Raw genomic sequence first — 16,690 nt, 5'->3', positions numbered from 1 at the left:
AGACCCTTCAAATTAAAAAAATCTGGAAATAAATGCTGTATAACAGTAAATAGTTTATCGTGGCCTTCACAGAAGGTTCTATTCTAATCCTGTTAAATTACAACTCAACTACACTCTGTTTCAAGAGAAAAGAAAAGCATCCAGTAAAATAAAAGATATTTACTTACTGTTCCAGAATTAACATACTTTTTCTTTTTTCCTTTTTTCTTTGGATTTATTACCTAGAAACACAGATACAAATATTAAAGCAGTCTGATTTATGATTTAGCATAAAGATAAGTGTCAAGATACTTTCAATGCAGAAAGTAATCTATTTTCAGTGGATTCTAAATTTATTCAGCATACTGTTTACTTACGCACCTCAATGCTTGGATATATGCATATTTGAAAACCAGTGAATTTATCTTCATGGTACCTGCTAGGTAAGCCAGTGCTGTTATTCGCATTTGACAAATAGGGGACCAGGGCAACAGAGGTGAGAGTGTTCATTAAATCTGAGTGCTCAGTGAAACACTTCTTTGAATTTTCACAAGATTCTGCATTTTTCTGCGTTCCTGATTCCAGTGTTTCTGTGTACTGTGTCACCTTCATCTCACAATGCACCTCTTCACATTCCAGTTAATCAGTTTCCATCTTCTTCTCAGTATTGCCTGAGAAACATGAGAGTTGTTCTACTCCTAGTTTCTGATTTGGTGCAATGACAGGATCTGGCTGACAGGAAGAAAAACTGGGGGGGACAGATCATACTGTGCCTGAATAGAAACTAGTCAGCAATTTCATGAAAATGGCACAGACCACCACCTGACTGGCGTACAGGAGTTGCGGGGGCTCAGTGCACTCCCCACACACAAGAATCTTCATGAAACTGGACTACAAAACATTAAACAGTTTTCCTGAATATCTTGAACCCACACCTATAAAATTTCTCACTGTAGCCGCCAATAAAAATTGTTTCCCTTCTGAATACCTACCCATTCAAAGGCAAGTCTCAGTCAGTTTCATCACATACGCATTAAAATGTACTCCTGCTTTTTTCAAAATTGCACATGGAATTGGAAGCAAAACATTATTTTGTTAATTAGGTCGATCAACTATCTCCGACAGAACTAGGAAACTCAACTCCTTGTGGCTTACTGCCAAGTTTTACTGTAAACTACTCACAGATGTTCTGTGAATGACAAGGAATGAAAACATTCCCAATTGAAATCTTAGTCACTTAACTGCTATAAACTATTTAAACAATTTTGCCTGAAAATGGGAAAAATAGTAATACATGTCTTCCAAAAATTCTCTCCCCCCAGCCAAAATGAAATTACATTTAAAGATCATATTCCTTGCACAACACAGAACAGCTGTGAAATGTAAGGCAGAAAGAGAAAACTATCATTTGAGGTCTTCCCAAACAGGCTAAATGAGAGTGACCCTTTCCCTGCAGTATGCCACACAGAATACAGGTAAGTATTCTTCAAAGCTTTTACTGCCTTACACATACATAAGCCCTTTAACACTTAAAAAAAACCAAATAACCCCTGTCCCTCCTATAACAGTGTCTTGACTGCTGAGCAATGGATTAAATCTGTGTAATGGTGATTTATACACAATGCTGTAATTCCTGTTGAACCAGAATTACTTAACCAGAAAGTGACTCCTGCTGACAACTGCCCAGAAGAGGAAGATGAAGGTAACAGACTGCCTGCCTGCCCTGTGGCCCTTCATTCACAACTCTCCAGAATCCAGTGGTCTGGCCCGAGTTAGCAGCATATTTCTTGCCAGCAGTCATTAAATGCCAAAAACCAGATTCATCTGAATCTTCTGCTTCAGGTAACTTGACAATTGGCTTCTTAGGAATTGCTAGGAAATGCACTAGAGCTCGGAGTGAAATATCATGGGAAACAAGGCATCTACTTGGTATCAAAGATGAATTAAATCACAGCTTGTCTCTCTCCTATAATTCCAGGTACTATAATTATTATCATATTTATGTGGTTTTTTCTCAAATTTCAGGTAACTTTATAAATAAAACAATGTTTTAGCCTCTGAAAGCCTTACACCCCTGCAGTAACCTAGGAAGCTACATGAACACTGACCTATTAAAAAAAGGTCAATTGAAACCAGCTTGTTATAGCAACATTTCTAATCTGAAAATATGGGACACCCACTCAAACACAAATTTCTCTACCTGCCTTGGGTCAATTTGTAAATGCAAAACAATTAAAAAAGAATTTGTCCAGTCTCTGTTGTTCTGATATTGCACAGACTGATCAAGTAGAAGCAGTACCAAAGTACAGAGGACTGCAATGTGGGGAGGCAAACATGGGATGCTCAGAAAATGTATGCTATTGCTGGGAGTAAGATATTGATACTATATTTAAGAAACTGCAAAATGACTTAAGATGTTATGACAGAATATTCCCGGTAGGGTAGGAGTCATGTCAGTGATACAACATGAGAGGACATTTTCACTGCACACAGTATCTGTGCTGTGACACTATCCATAGCAAACTGCTGTAAATTACAGTAATTCTGGGGTTGATCTCGGATCTAAATAAGAAAAAAACCCATGGCTTTCAGTTATCTTTGTCCTGCTTTACACAGCAGCACCTTTGCTCATCTTCAAAATAAAAGTGCAGCACATAATTGGAGCACCCTCCTTCCCCACCTTACATTAGTGCTTGCCTAAACCATCATATTTGTGATCACCTATATTAGGAATATGAAATTCTACAAAATACTGATGTTTAATGGCAGTAGTCCAAGATCTGCACATCATACAGGAAAAAAACAGGCTATAGCCACATAGGTTTGTCTTCTCATTATTAGCAAGAATACCTTTCCATGAGGAAGAAAAAACACATTTCAGTTCTGGAAGACACCATTCATACAAACTGCATGATGCTGGAATTCATGGTGCAAATACAGAAGCTGACCTAAATCCTTCAAAAAGCATACCTAAAACCCAGAAGAAGGTCTTAAGTATTTATTCTGAGGTACATAAGAGGTCTTGAAATTAAACCGTCTACCAGGCTAACCATGACTGCATTTGTCTTACATCTGAATCACCCTTGGGAGAAGCAGAACTGAAAGAAGTTCTGAAACTGAAAGAATCCCTTAATCTTAAAGGGATTAGGATTACAGCAACAAAGATCTTGCAGACAGGCTGGTCAGGAGTTTCAGCAATCTGGACACATATGCAAGTCTAAATTCAGGTATAGGCTCTCCTACCAGAATGGACAAAGAGGGAACAGAACCGCAGTCCTCAAGACAGCTAGTCATGGAACCATCCCAAAAGCAACCACAGCCCATATGAATCCATAAGTCACCAGGTGGCATCACATAGCAGAAGTGCCTGTATTACCTGCAGTATAACTTGAAGGCAAATTAGCTGCTAATTTCAAAGAGGAGATGCTCATACTGACAAGACTACGTTAAGAGGAGATCTGGCGGAAAAAGCTATTCCTGTTTTTTTGGATGGCACATATGAGCATTGTTGATGTTGGGAAGCCTTAGATATTACTTTCCCCTGGGGAAGGTGGGGAGGGAGGGGTAAGATCAAAATCTTGGCTTCTGGTAACTCTGGCAAGGATAGAGTCACTAAAGAAATCCCAAGGAAAATATCACACACAATGTCCCAGGTAGCAGCTGGGAAGGAGCTCCAGAATACGAGAAAGAAGAAATACTTTCAGGGATTTCCAAAACAACAGGGGAGAAAAAAAAATGCTAAGTGCCTTATTTTTTCTTTAGTTCCTATACTTGGTCTGCATTATATAAGACAAGGGTTGAAACTGCTGATGCAGTAAGAGGAGCCATTTTATGCTACCAGAACTTCTAGAGAGCAGGAGAGCTCTGTGTATGATGACATTTTCCAAGAGAGGGCCGCTTTTAACTAGAATAATCTTGCTGGTAATCAGACCTAGGAATGGGCATTTGTACTGTGGTGTGATGACAGCAATCTACTGCATGAGGATAAGAGTCAAGGTCTAACCCAAAAGAGCAAAGCTCCAAGAACCAAGGCAAAATGAAGGTAATTTCTAATAGGATGCACTGTCACCTTTCCCATCTTTCCCTTAGGCACTTTGGCAGATGCTGTATTTTCCTGGGTTATGTTCATTACTCAACTGATACAAACATCTTGTAAGTTCATTAAAGAGGAGGCTATAGCTTCTCCAATGTGAAAGAAAGGGAAACACAACTAAACTCAAAACTGGACCATTCCTGTGTTTAATACTATTTATAAACTCTGAAAGGGACAAAAGATCTCGTATTTTATAATCAGTTTATTTTTATAAAGGATCTGTCAAAGAGAAATCGTAAAAAAAAATGCACACTAAAAAACTCTACCTATAAACACACAGTTGTTCGGTTTCATGACTCTCTGACATGAAGCACTGAATACGAACTTCACACTCGACTCTTCTAAGGTTCCTCTATTCCCGGTATATAAACACCTTAGAACAATAAATACAGCACAGACTGTACCTTGCCTGAACAGTAGTTTTCTTCTGTTGTATGAATGCTCGTATCCAGAAATGAAACACAGCAAAAATGAGAACAGAATTGACTGAGAAAGACAACAAAACAGTGAAGTTAAAAATAAAACAAAGAAGGCTCTTTGCAAATCTCAGTAAGTGAGGCTATGAAAGACCTACAGATTCAGCACTTCACCTTAGAGAAACTGAAAGTATTTGGCACAATCCATATACTTTGTCTGTGAGCATGTGTGAGATGGAGGGTGCTAAAAAGCTTTAACATAAATGGCTGGACATACACATACGTATGTGAAAATGCAATAGCATGTACTTTGACACAGGGGAATATACAGGTGCCTGGAATACACGCATTATTCCCATGTGAAAATTGCTACTCTGGAGCCCTTGCAGGGAGTATCTCTTTATGATAACGCTGCTCTAATTAACCTGTTCCCAAACACCACCACCACATCAATATCAGGAGACAGCTGTGGGGTTTTGTGCAAATGCATCAAGAATGGCTATCATCAGAATGGTGAATTAGATGCTTAGGTACTGTTGTGTACCTAAGCACTAGGCTACTGCTGGGTGAAAAAGGAAACACAGGGCAATCAGGCAACTAGACTTAGTTGCCTATTACCCATATCACCTAAATTAGGGTTAATACTTCCTGGCTTTTGTACACAGACACACAGACACACAAAAAGGAGGTGGAACTTGAAACACTCCACATTGTTTTACCATGGGAAAGAAACCAATTCCTTTTACAGGCATTCTGGAAGACAACTCCAAGTACACGATGCAATACAGCGCAGACCCCTGACACAGACCTAGACAAGCCAGTACGTGTACACAGCATAGGGTAGTTAGACTTCCTACCTCTGGTCCTAAAAGGAGGATAACCATGTGAAATCAGCACCAGAACGGATCATTAGACTAAGACAATCTAGGCAGAACTTACTAGATCAGATGCAGCATAACTCTAACTCACCTATACTGCTTCTAGCTGGGGAGCACATTCACAGTATTTGAGTTACAGTACTACACATTGTTACCTACTGAAGATAAAACTGAAGTGATTTAAGTTATGCATAAAAATAATGGGGACTCAAAACGCAATTTCTTGGATCTAAAAAACCATAAGCTGGAATTGAACACTGCAGAATGTAACGTATTTCCTTAGGAAAAGTCTGTAAGTTGACACCTCTTCTCAGTGACAAAATACATTTTAAATCTCTTCCTCCTATTGCCTCTCCTTATTTAACACATTTTGAAATTTCATGATACATTTCTCATTCCAGACTGAGATTCTTCTGTGATATTAATTTAAAAGATGAAGTTTTAATGCAGGAGTCTTAATACTTAGACTTTTTTTTTGCAGTCAATTTTTTGTGCCCAAACCTGGGATAATTTTTAAGGGGACCTTTCCAAAAAAGAAAAAAAATGCCAAAAATTAGACCCTTTATGACACTTCAAGTTTGTGCATCTCAATTTTTGTTTGCACAAACTCATTGATTGCTTCTGAGAATAAATTATAGCATATTTTGAAGATTCAGTAAAGTTTGATCTTTGGAAAAAAGTTTACTTTTTCGCAAATTCCAATAATCTCAGACTAAGTTAAGAAAGAGGTCTTAAACTAGGGATTTATTAGATCTGGAATAAACAAGCCTGCACAATTTTGGCCACAGGGCCCTGAGGAGAAAAGGGAAGAGAAAGAAGACTAGGAGGGAATGTGGATGTAGTCTGCATTCACCTACAATACATGATAAGGTCCTACCACAGTTAGAACTCATCTAACAATATAAAACCCTGTAACTGAATTGACAACTGCCTGTCAATCCCAGTAGCTGGCAGATGTATGAATCCTAAACCAGAAATGAGGTGCAAATTTTTAAGCAAAGATGGTAACTGATCACATGAAAAACCCTACCAATAAGTAAGCTCTCTGTCACTTGTAAGCTCTGCATCAAAACTCTAAAGATTCTAAAGTCTACACTTAAGATCAAAGGCATGTGACCCTGTATCTGACATAGGAATCACCAGATATTCTCTGGATAGGAGAAAATAGCATGCAACACATGTAACAGTTGGCAAAAGGAGAAATAAATGACGAATTGTTCACATACAAATGGGGGTAACCCAGTATTTGCTCCAAGTTATGTCATACCAACCCAGCTGCTTGAAGTGCTCTTCTTGCCCTATCACAGCCCAGCGTGCATACATGTGCACACATATCTACTTGGCTTTAAATCTTTTTACAGAATCACAGAATCATTTGGGTTAGAAAAGACCTTCAAGATCATCGAGTCCAACCGTTAACCTAGCACTGCCAAGTCCACCACTAAACCATGTCCCTAAGCGCCACACCTACACGTCTTTTAAATACTTCCAGGGATGGTGACTCAACCACTTCCCCGGGCGGCCTGTTCCAATGCTTGACAACCCTTTCAGTGAAGGAATTTTTCCTAATATCCAATCTAAACCTTCCCTGGTGCAACTTGAGGCCATTTCCTCTTGTCCTATCACTTGTCACTTGGGAGAAGAGACCAACACCCACCTCGCTACAACCTCCTTTCAGGTAGTTGTAGAGAGCGATGAGGTCTCCCCTCAGCCTCCTTTTCTCCAGGCTAAACAACCCCAGTTCCCTGAGCCGTTCCTCATAAGATTTGTGCTCTTATGAATCAATACTTTTAGATTCTCTGTTCTTCTTTATAAAAGGAGAAATGTGAAATAATGCCAAAGTTTGATTTTGACAAGCACTGTGCAGATTTGACCAGTTTGCCATGAAAACATTGGAAGTGTTCTCATTTATTTCCTGAAAGTGAGTAAATACTCACAATACTTACCTCATACACGTTGAACTGAGATTGCCCTCTCGACAACTCTCTGTAACTTGTTGTGAATTCGCCGATGAAATCATGGCTGTATTAAAAGAGAAGTTTTTAAATCAAATGCACAGCATTTAGTAATTTAAACATGTATTATATCTATTTATGAAAAAGAGAAGCACAGCTAATATGAACTGACACCCAAGAAAGGAGCAATGGCAAAAGATATAATTTGCTTAAAAATCTTTATTTTTCCCTCTGTTGTGTGTTCACTCTATTAGTAATAAAATTTTAGAGATGAAAAGTATTAGCTTAAATCTTTCTGATGGCTTCTGCTTAACTTAGCTGCACAATGAGGACTAGGTTGTAAATTACTGATCTGACCCCAATGTAAGCTTACAGAGTCTGAAAAACCAGAGTGGACTATCAAAGACTATCACCATTTTCTCACTGGTTGACCACTGGCATCACAGACACTGAACTGTGTGCAAGACTATGTGAGAGAAAAGGAGGTATTAAGAGTGTGAGAGGAGTAACTTAAACCAGAAAAGACCAGCCCTACCAATTTGTGTAATGTGACATTGAATGGTACTTTTAAGGGGAAGACCCAAATCTTATTTCAGCCACTCTGTCTTCCCGTCTGGGAGGAGAAAAGCAATCCACTGAGGCTGCTCAGCTTACGGCATTAGACACCACTGGAAAGTAGATCTTAACCTAACACTAAAGCAGTGGTTACCAAGCTGCTGCTTTCTAAATTCTATTCCTGCTCCAAGAATACATTCAACACTCTTGTGCTGTCACTCACGTTTTGAAAACTGCTTTGTCAACTCTTAAGTAGGGGATGGCATGCTGCCAAGAGGCCACGGTGAACAGGGTGGCCAGAGGGAGTGTAGTGGATGAAGCATTGCTGAGAAAAGCGGCTGGGGTCAGGGAGCTGGGGCACAGAAACCACAGGCCTGCCAGAAGGGACTGAACTGCAGGTTCGTATCTCAGACAGGTGCCTGGGATGGAAGTGACCGCAGGGGTGAGTGCCTAACAGCTGGCTACACAAGTGCCAGCAGTCACAATACCTGTTCCCATTCTCCACTCTTCCCAGCTGAACTTTCCTCACTGCTGCTCCAACTCCCATTCCCCCCTGCCTGCGTCTCCCTCCGTTTTCACAGTTCTTCCCTAACAAGGCGTTGTATCTCCTCTACACTCTGCCTCCACATCTGGTGAGTGTCCTGGTTTCGGCAGGGGTAGAGTTAATTTCTTTTCTAGTAGCTGGTACAGTGCTGTGTTGTGGATTTAGGATGGGAACAAAATTGATAAGGCACCGATGTTTTAGTTGTTGCTGAGCAGTGCTTACACTAGTCAAGGACTTTTCAGTTTCTCGTGCTCTACCAACTGAGAAGGCTGGAGGTGCACAAGAAGCTGGGAGGGGACACAGCCAGGACAGCTGACCCAAACTGGCCAAAGGGATATTCCACACCATGTGACGTCATGCTCAGTATATAAAGCTGGGGGAAGAAGAAGGAAGGGGGGGACGTTTGGAGTGATGGCGTTTGTCTTCCCAAGTAACCGTTACGTGTGATGGAGCCCTGCTTTCCTGGGGATGGCTGAACACCTGCCTGCCCATGGGAAGTAGTGAATGAATTCCTTGTTTTGCTTTGCTTGCGTGCGCGGCTTTTGCTTTACCTGTTAAACTGTCTTTATCTCAACCCACGAGTTTTCTCACTTTTACCCTTCCAATTCTCTCCCCCATCCCACTGCGGGGGGAGTGAGCGAGCGGCTGCGTGGTGCTCAGTTGACAACTGAGGTTAAACCACGACAGTGAGCTACGAAACTAACTTTTTACCTTCCCTCCAATGGTAAACTAGAATAGAAAGTCAAGGTTTTATGACTTTGTTACTTGTAAAATTTGCTTTTAAGAAATACAGCACATTTCTAATTAAGATATAAATATTAAAAGCAAATTTAAATAAATCTGAATGTTGCAAGAAGAGGAAAAGTGGAAACAATCCATAGCAACATGAAATTCTTTCTTGATTTATTCATAGTGAAATGAAATTAAAAAAACAAACCCCAAATATAAATCTCACTTTCTGAAACCAGCATGAATTCACAAAATATGCAAAACAAACAATTAAAAGGTCCAGTCATCATGCTAATGCGCATGAAATAAGCAAAGCATCCTGTAAGAAAGCTTGAGAAATACTATAAGGTGAAGATATTCCTGACCACTCAGATTCAGAAGGGACCACCTCTCATGAAACACTCCCATTCCAGTTTGGAGATCAGGAAATTGCTTCTGAGACAAAGACTTTTCTTAAGAAACACATTTTGGAGGTATCACCTGCTTTGACTAAATGCTCTCCAGATTGCAATGACTATTTAACCAGGGGAACAGAAGAAGCCACCCATACAGTCTATGGAACTCGAGTTCTATATGGGCTGCAGCACATAAGGTGTGTTTAACCTTGGGTAACCATGGCACTGGAGCAAAACGCACCTTGGTTAGAGAGGAATCTTCCCCTTTCGTAACAGTTCTTACCTTAAATTTTCAAGTCAGCTTGTATATTTCAAAGGCAGAAATTCAAACAATAGCTCAATGACTACCTACAAACATGCTGTAGCAAATAGAGGAAACATAAGCAATTCCAGACAGCATTGTCTCTGGGGAAAAAAAAATCTGTACTGCTCAAAAGTAATTGTTTCCTTAATTCTAAGAGACACTGGAAAGCCTCCTTTCCTTGCGGCAATATACACAGACTGGTAAGAACTGAGCTAGAAAGATATTATTTCCTCTGACTAATCATGTTAAAAAGGTATGGGCAACCAGTCTCAGAGTTCTCTGCACTTAAAAGATCATCAACCTGGATCTTAACACTCAGTATTCAGATGGATGTACGCCCCTCCACTAGGTTGGCTCTGAAAGATGAGTGCCTGTTGGACAACATTTGCCTTCGCCAGAAGTATAACTCATTAAGAAAAACAAGGCACTGATCCCTCCCAATATTCATGATCACACTTCACCAAATGGATCTCCATATTAGTCTCTGGATTGAGAATCCAAAGACGTTATTCTGTTTGCCTTCCTAGCACCAAATATTCCTAGACTTAAAGACTTTTGTCTGTGAGTGGCGTATCAGAACCCTGAATCAGAGACTCTTAGCACATAAAATAATCACTTGAACAACATCTTCCTAAATCTGCCACTTTTGGTACTACGCTTTGAAGTGCTGAAAATCACTTTCAGAATTGTACTTTCATTTTTTTTAATAATCTAACAGAAAAAAAACAATGAAGGAAAGGACAGTCATCACCCGAAATACGTCAATGAGTAAGGGGAAAAGTGCCATAATCTAAAAATCAACTATCTAGCTGGAGAAGGAGGATGAAGATGAAGGACAAGAAATAAGGTGAGAGAGCCTATAATCTGAGATTTACAATCTCTCCTGCAGTCTTTAGATTCTCAGATGAATGTTTTGGTGGCCCTAGGTTAGCATGGTAATATTTACAGTTTTAAAATTCAAGAAAAAAACATTTCTTCTGCATAACAGATCATAAACATCAAGGCTTTTGCACCATGTATGCTAAGTAACAATTTATCTGAAATTAGTGAAAAAGCCTTCAGAGAGAAATGAAAAATCAGAGTATTGCTGATGTGCTGACGTGAAGTTGCATATCATCTTATTTTTTCCTTCTGTAAGACCTGTCTGCAAGTACTTCATTGATAAGGACACTCAACAAAACGAAAGTCACTTTGTTTCACACAAGTGGGCTTGTCCAAAGTAATAAAAACAACTTCTGTGACTTCTTACAGCACCAAATATTTTGGGGTTCGTCACAGATCTTAGGAGCAATAAAAGGTATCAATTAGAACAAGTGGTTCACATTTTGACAGTTTTTGTGCAAAAACTGGTTTGAGACAAAGAAATATTTAATAATTAATAGTGTTAATGTTACAAAGGACCTGTGTTACCTTTTAGTCAAGAAATTTCAAGTGATGTTTGAAAATAAATAAGAGCTAAGAATATACAATTACTCTCAATAATACAATTCATGGAAGTGACAGTAAGAAGCTCAACCCAAAGAACCCTGGCACCATTTTCCCAAAGCATAGATGCCATAGAACGGGGGAAAAGAAAAAAACCCTCTAAGTCAAGACTCAAGAAGTCAGAGTCAAGTCAAGATTCAGAAACCAAGTATATGCACAATAATATTGCCTTACTGATTGCAGAATAACCTGCAATATTCAGTATAACTTGCTTTGCTATCTAGCAGGCTCTCTGATGATCTTTCAAAGGTTGTTCCCGCCCAGACTGCACGTCTTTGGAGCAAACAGATTCAGCCTAGTGAGGTCATCAGCTAGCGTAACAACTGCTTATAAACAAAGAGTCCATCAAAAGCGGAAATTAATATAAAATAACAGCAGCATTATACAAAAAATTGATAGACTAATTCTTGAATGGGATTCACTTCAGATACATTTGGCAATGTCAAAGTTAAATTAGGCACTTAGGTTCTTGCTACAATCATTAGTAAGTCATAGGCACCACCAAATGGCAATTTATTCCAGTTAGCATTCAATCAGACCATTTTCCCCTGTAAACTACTGAAGTAGCATAAATGATTAGTTCAATCTAGTTGTCTGATTTTTACATTGTCTGAAGTTACATGAAATGAGTGCTGTCTCATCTTTCTGAGGAATTTAACATGTAAGATGTCAGTGTTCTGCCTGCTTTTAAATTCCAAAAAGGTAGAAAGTGAAAGGTGAAAAAATCATACAATTAGAATAAAAAGGAATACATGTAAATAGTATCCTTCACTTTTTGTTTTTTAGATATTAATTTTATAGGTATTCAGAGTGGGATGTGAGCAAAAGCAGATAATCTTTCAAACTGTTTGGGAGAGTGCAGAGGCTAATGATTGCCTGAATTCCACAGTATGTTGAAGATTTCACTCAGAATTGCAGCTACACAATAATATTTGTCAGACTTCTTCCTTTTCTTTTTAATCATACCTCAGTTTCAGATTTTGGACAAAATGGGACAGCACATGGGGTTTGATAATCTTTTTTTTTTATTAACTTGGCAATATAATTTAATTTTTCATTGTTAGATTATTTTCAAAAAATATTGTAGTTTATACACAAAAGTGTAAAAATATCACATTTTTAAGGATTTGGCAATCTAAGTGAGGAACAGAGGATGTTAATAGAAATTCATTGTTACAGTGATGCAGTGATTTTTTGCTAATATGGCTTTGTTAATTTAAATCCTTGTGTTTTTAATTGCAAGAATATGTTATTTTCTCACTCCAGGGAATATCTAATCAAGAAGGATGAATTTGCACTAGTATGTATTTATAGAGAGTAAACATGTGATAAGAATGCTTATAAATCAACAGGCTTCATGATGGAACCAAAAAGACAAAAGTATAAGCTGAGAAAGCTGAAACTGGTTTTGGACCTTGTCAGCAAGGAAATGAATGGCAGCACAGGATAAATTTGGCTATTATGATTACAAGATCTATTGGGCCACAGAAGCACAATATCATTAGCTATAATACTAGAAGCAAATTGCATTAGCAATATTAAAAACATTACGTATAATAAATAATATACTTTTAAAAATCCAAATGTAAGTGCATATCCATATATTTAAAATGTAAGTTAAGATTAATAGGACATAATTACGACAGACCAACTTAAAGATAATAGAAATCAACATATTCTTGTATTGCATCCAAGTTCTAGTACCATGATTTATGAGTAGTTTCTAACCAAAGTATTAAGATACAAGCTTGAACATTTTTAAAAGAACAAGAGGTATCAATCCAGTCTGATAAAAAAAAAATTCTATCTTGTTTGTCAAAATAAAGGCAATTTGAAAAGCTAGTTTCTTAGTACAGAAAGAACAAGTACAGTACAGACAGCAAGCCTGAATAATAACAGATCACCCCTCTTGAATTTAGCAACAGAAATTCCACGTATATTCCACCATCCTCTTTCTAGCAATGGAGTTATTTAAAACCCAGGTCTTCCAACTCTGGAGTTTACAACAATATTTTGATGAAGACAGGCATGGAAATGAACATTCAAACCCAATCTGAAATTATGATAATTAATAGGTAGTTTCTCTGTCGCAATATCTAGGCAACCATGAAGTAGCAATTGCAGGCTTAGGCATTTTATCGTACTTGAAAAGCAACAGTTTATGAAGCAGTGTTTTAAGCAAAAGAAAGTAGATTATAAAATGGATTATCCCTCTCTTCATACATGTACATTAACTGATAACTTAATGAGATTCACAAAACTGATTTTACAGATCACAAAGCATTCCATCTTGCTTGTTCCATGTACAAATATATGGACTTCATGTTTGAAATGGGCTAATACACCAGCATTTACCACAACCGCAAAACAAAACAGAACTGTAGCACAGCATAACTTTTTTTCCAGTACCTGTACCTCTAAATATTGATAAATACCATTCTCTAGTCCTCAGTCCTGTTCTGGCCACTATATATTTACACGTTTTAAAACATGCATATAAATACGCACCGATAACCCTAAAGTTTAACAATAGAATTAATGTCTTACCTTCCATCTCTATCCCAATCATACACTTCTACTTTGATTGTCCTATAAAAATAAAAAACACAACCCTATTAAAATATATATTAAAATGTACCAGGATTGCCTTTAATACTTGTATTTTAATAGCATATGGGTGCATCAATTGTGCCAAATCCAGAAGGCAGAATTTTCCAGTCATTTCTCATGGGGCAGAAAATAGCAAGTCACTCAGGTTACCCAATATATCTTCATAAATTAATAGTAAAATACAGCAGAGGCTAAGGAAACAATTAAACACATTGGAAGTTTAACCGAGATATTTTTACTTGCTGATGCTCTGAATTTTCTGTGGTTTTTTATAAATGATTCTTTAAACGTTAAAGTATTATCAAAGTTCTTAAGAACACTAACAAACTGGAACTTATTGTGAAGGTTTCTTTGGTACATGCTATTATCTGGAAAAGGGGTATCTACTGTGAGGTAATAACAACTTACAGAAAAAAGTAATATATCCATATTTGAGAAGAAGTGTGCAGAGATTGAGAGGGTCCTTATAAAAAAATTATTAAACAGTAAAGTACAGATTAAAAGCAATGTTCACAATACAAAGTAAAGCACATTTAAAGTAGTAAGGAATTCTAGTCCATACATTTTGGTTCTTAAATGAAAATAACTACTCAAGAATACAATTCAATTTGGTAGACAGTATTAACCTCTTCTAAACATTGTGCAGTGGTGAAAAATGAAAACTCTGTGAGATCCACCCGAGATTTTGTGAAGGCCCTGTCTGTGGTTGCAGATAAAAAAAATCTGTAGTTCTTTAAAGACTGCACTTTTCCCCTCTTAAATTCCCCCCTACCTCTCAATAGAGGAGGCGGCTGCTTGGCTATCTGACCAAAGAGGACAGAAAAGTGCAGCGTAATTTTTTTTTTAATTCCCATAAAGCCAACAGGATAGTTGTTTAGTTCTTTCATCAGACTACACTAGATAACCATCAGATTATACAACATAACCATGGCTCTGCTTCCTAGAATGAAATGGGACAAGCAGATTGTGGGGTATGGGGGGGAAGACAGAGGCAGACTCTGGGTACCAGTTTTTCCCAGACTGACAGATTGCCCCGGACACTGTGGGAATACTCACCCTCCTCTTAGTGAGTCAGGAGCTGGTGGGCAAGTTGGGTAATAAAATGTTAAAGTCTGCCAACACTCAAGTACTCAGTGCGAACACTTTTTCAACAGAAGAACTAATTAGAAATTACTTCATTTAAATGAGAATTGAAAGCCAAACTAGTGGATTATTAAACACAAAATAATACATGGATCTAAAATATTTTTTCACAGTATAAAACAGTAACCAATTGGCAAATTTTCAGAGAAGCTGTCCTGGTTTCGGCAGGGATAGAGTTAATTTCCTTCCTAGTAGCTGGTACAATGCTGTGTTTTGGATTTAGGATGAGAACAAAATTGATAACGCACCCATGTTTTAGTTGTTGCTGAGCAGTGCTTACACTAGCCAAGGACTTTCTAGTTTTCCATGCTCTACCGACTGAGAAGGCTGCAGGTGCACAAGAAGCTGGGAGGGGGCACAGCCAGGACAGCTGACCCCAACTGGCCAGAGGGACATTCCATACCATGTGACATCATGCTCAGTACATAAACTGGGGAAAGCTGGCCGGGGGGGCCGCTGCTCGGGGACTGGCTGGGCATCGGTCAGCAGGTGGTGAGCAATTGTACTGTGCATCACTTGCTTTGTGTATTATTATTATTATTATTATTATCATCATATTATTATTATTATCATTTTATTTCAATTATTAAACTGTTTTTATCTCAACCCACGAGTTTTTCTCACTTGTGCTTCTCCAATTCTCTCCCCCATCCCACCGGGGGGGGAGAGTGAGCGAGCGGCTGCGTGGTGCTCAGTTGCCGACTGAGGTTAAACCACGACAGAAGCGCCTCATGAAAAATGTTAAGTATATAATGGTTTCATACAGTTTCTTGAGCACCCCTCTGATGAATCTGCATCTGGCTACGGTGTGCATCAGGATACTGAGACAGGATACTGAAACAGTTTAACTAAAAGTATGATCCAATAAGCAAGCTCATGTACCTCCTATGCATTCCTTCACATTTATGAGATTATACCTCTCTTACGAAGAAAGGTTCAGAGCGTAGGGATTGTTCAGCCTGGAGAACAGAAGGCTGTGAGGAGACCTTATTGTGGCCTTTCAATATAAGAAAGATGGGGACAAACTTTTTAGTAGGGCCTGTAGTGACAGGACAAGGGGGAATTGTTTTAAACTTAAGGAGGGCAGATTTAGACTGGACATACGGAAGAAATTTTTTACCACGAGGGTGATGAGACACTGGAACAGGTTTCCCAGAGAAGCTATGGATGCCCCATCCCTGGAAGTGTTCAAGGTCAGGTTGGACGGGGTTCTGAGCAACCTGATCTAGTTGAAGATGTCCCTGCCCGTGGCAGGGGGGTTGGACTAGATGACCTTTAAAGGTCCCTTCCAACCCAAACCCTTCTATGACTCTGTAAACATGTACAAGCTGCAAATGGAAGATGAATGTGGAGATGAACTGTTTCCTTATGACTAAAGCGAACCTCTGAGGACAGCTCTAACTATTCTTGCTTCAGGGATGACTGGGAAACAGACAAAATGTAGAAAACAAAAATTTCCCATGTAAAGGATCAATCTTATTTTACATACTTGCTTGAAGAGTGGATTTCTTAAAATGCAAATACTATAGAGCATATTATCATCAACATCATTAATGAAACAGGAAACATATATCAGGATGGAGGTAGTATATAGTTTTATTTAT

The 16,690-nt window shown here is 38.5% G+C and overlaps 1 protein-coding gene across 1 annotated transcript in view; it reads right to left on the bottom strand.

The window, feature by feature from the left end:
• Positions 1-16,690, bottom strand: part of CPNE8 (copine VIII) — a 147,653-nt gene that overhangs the window by 38,668 nt on the left and 92,295 nt on the right. The window contains exons 10-12 of the mRNA XM_009324392.1: positions 13,881-13,922; positions 7,313-7,388; positions 168-221 (exon numbers count right to left, since the gene is read on the bottom strand). Coding sequence (XP_009322667.1) covers positions 168-221; positions 7,313-7,388; positions 13,881-13,922 — 172 coding nt within the window. The remainder of the gene's footprint in view (positions 1-167; positions 222-7,312; positions 7,389-13,880; positions 13,923-16,690) is intronic.

The sequence above is a fragment of the Pygoscelis adeliae genome, unplaced genomic scaffold (assembly GCF_000699105.1).
Source record: "Pygoscelis adeliae isolate BGI_AS28 unplaced genomic scaffold, ASM69910v1 Scaffold315, whole genome shotgun sequence".
In the NCBI taxonomy this organism is placed as follows: Eukaryota; Metazoa; Chordata; class Aves; order Sphenisciformes; family Spheniscidae; genus Pygoscelis; species Pygoscelis adeliae.
The sequence above is the reverse complement of the archived record's forward strand: the minus strand, read 5'-3'. Positions and strand labels throughout refer to the sequence as shown.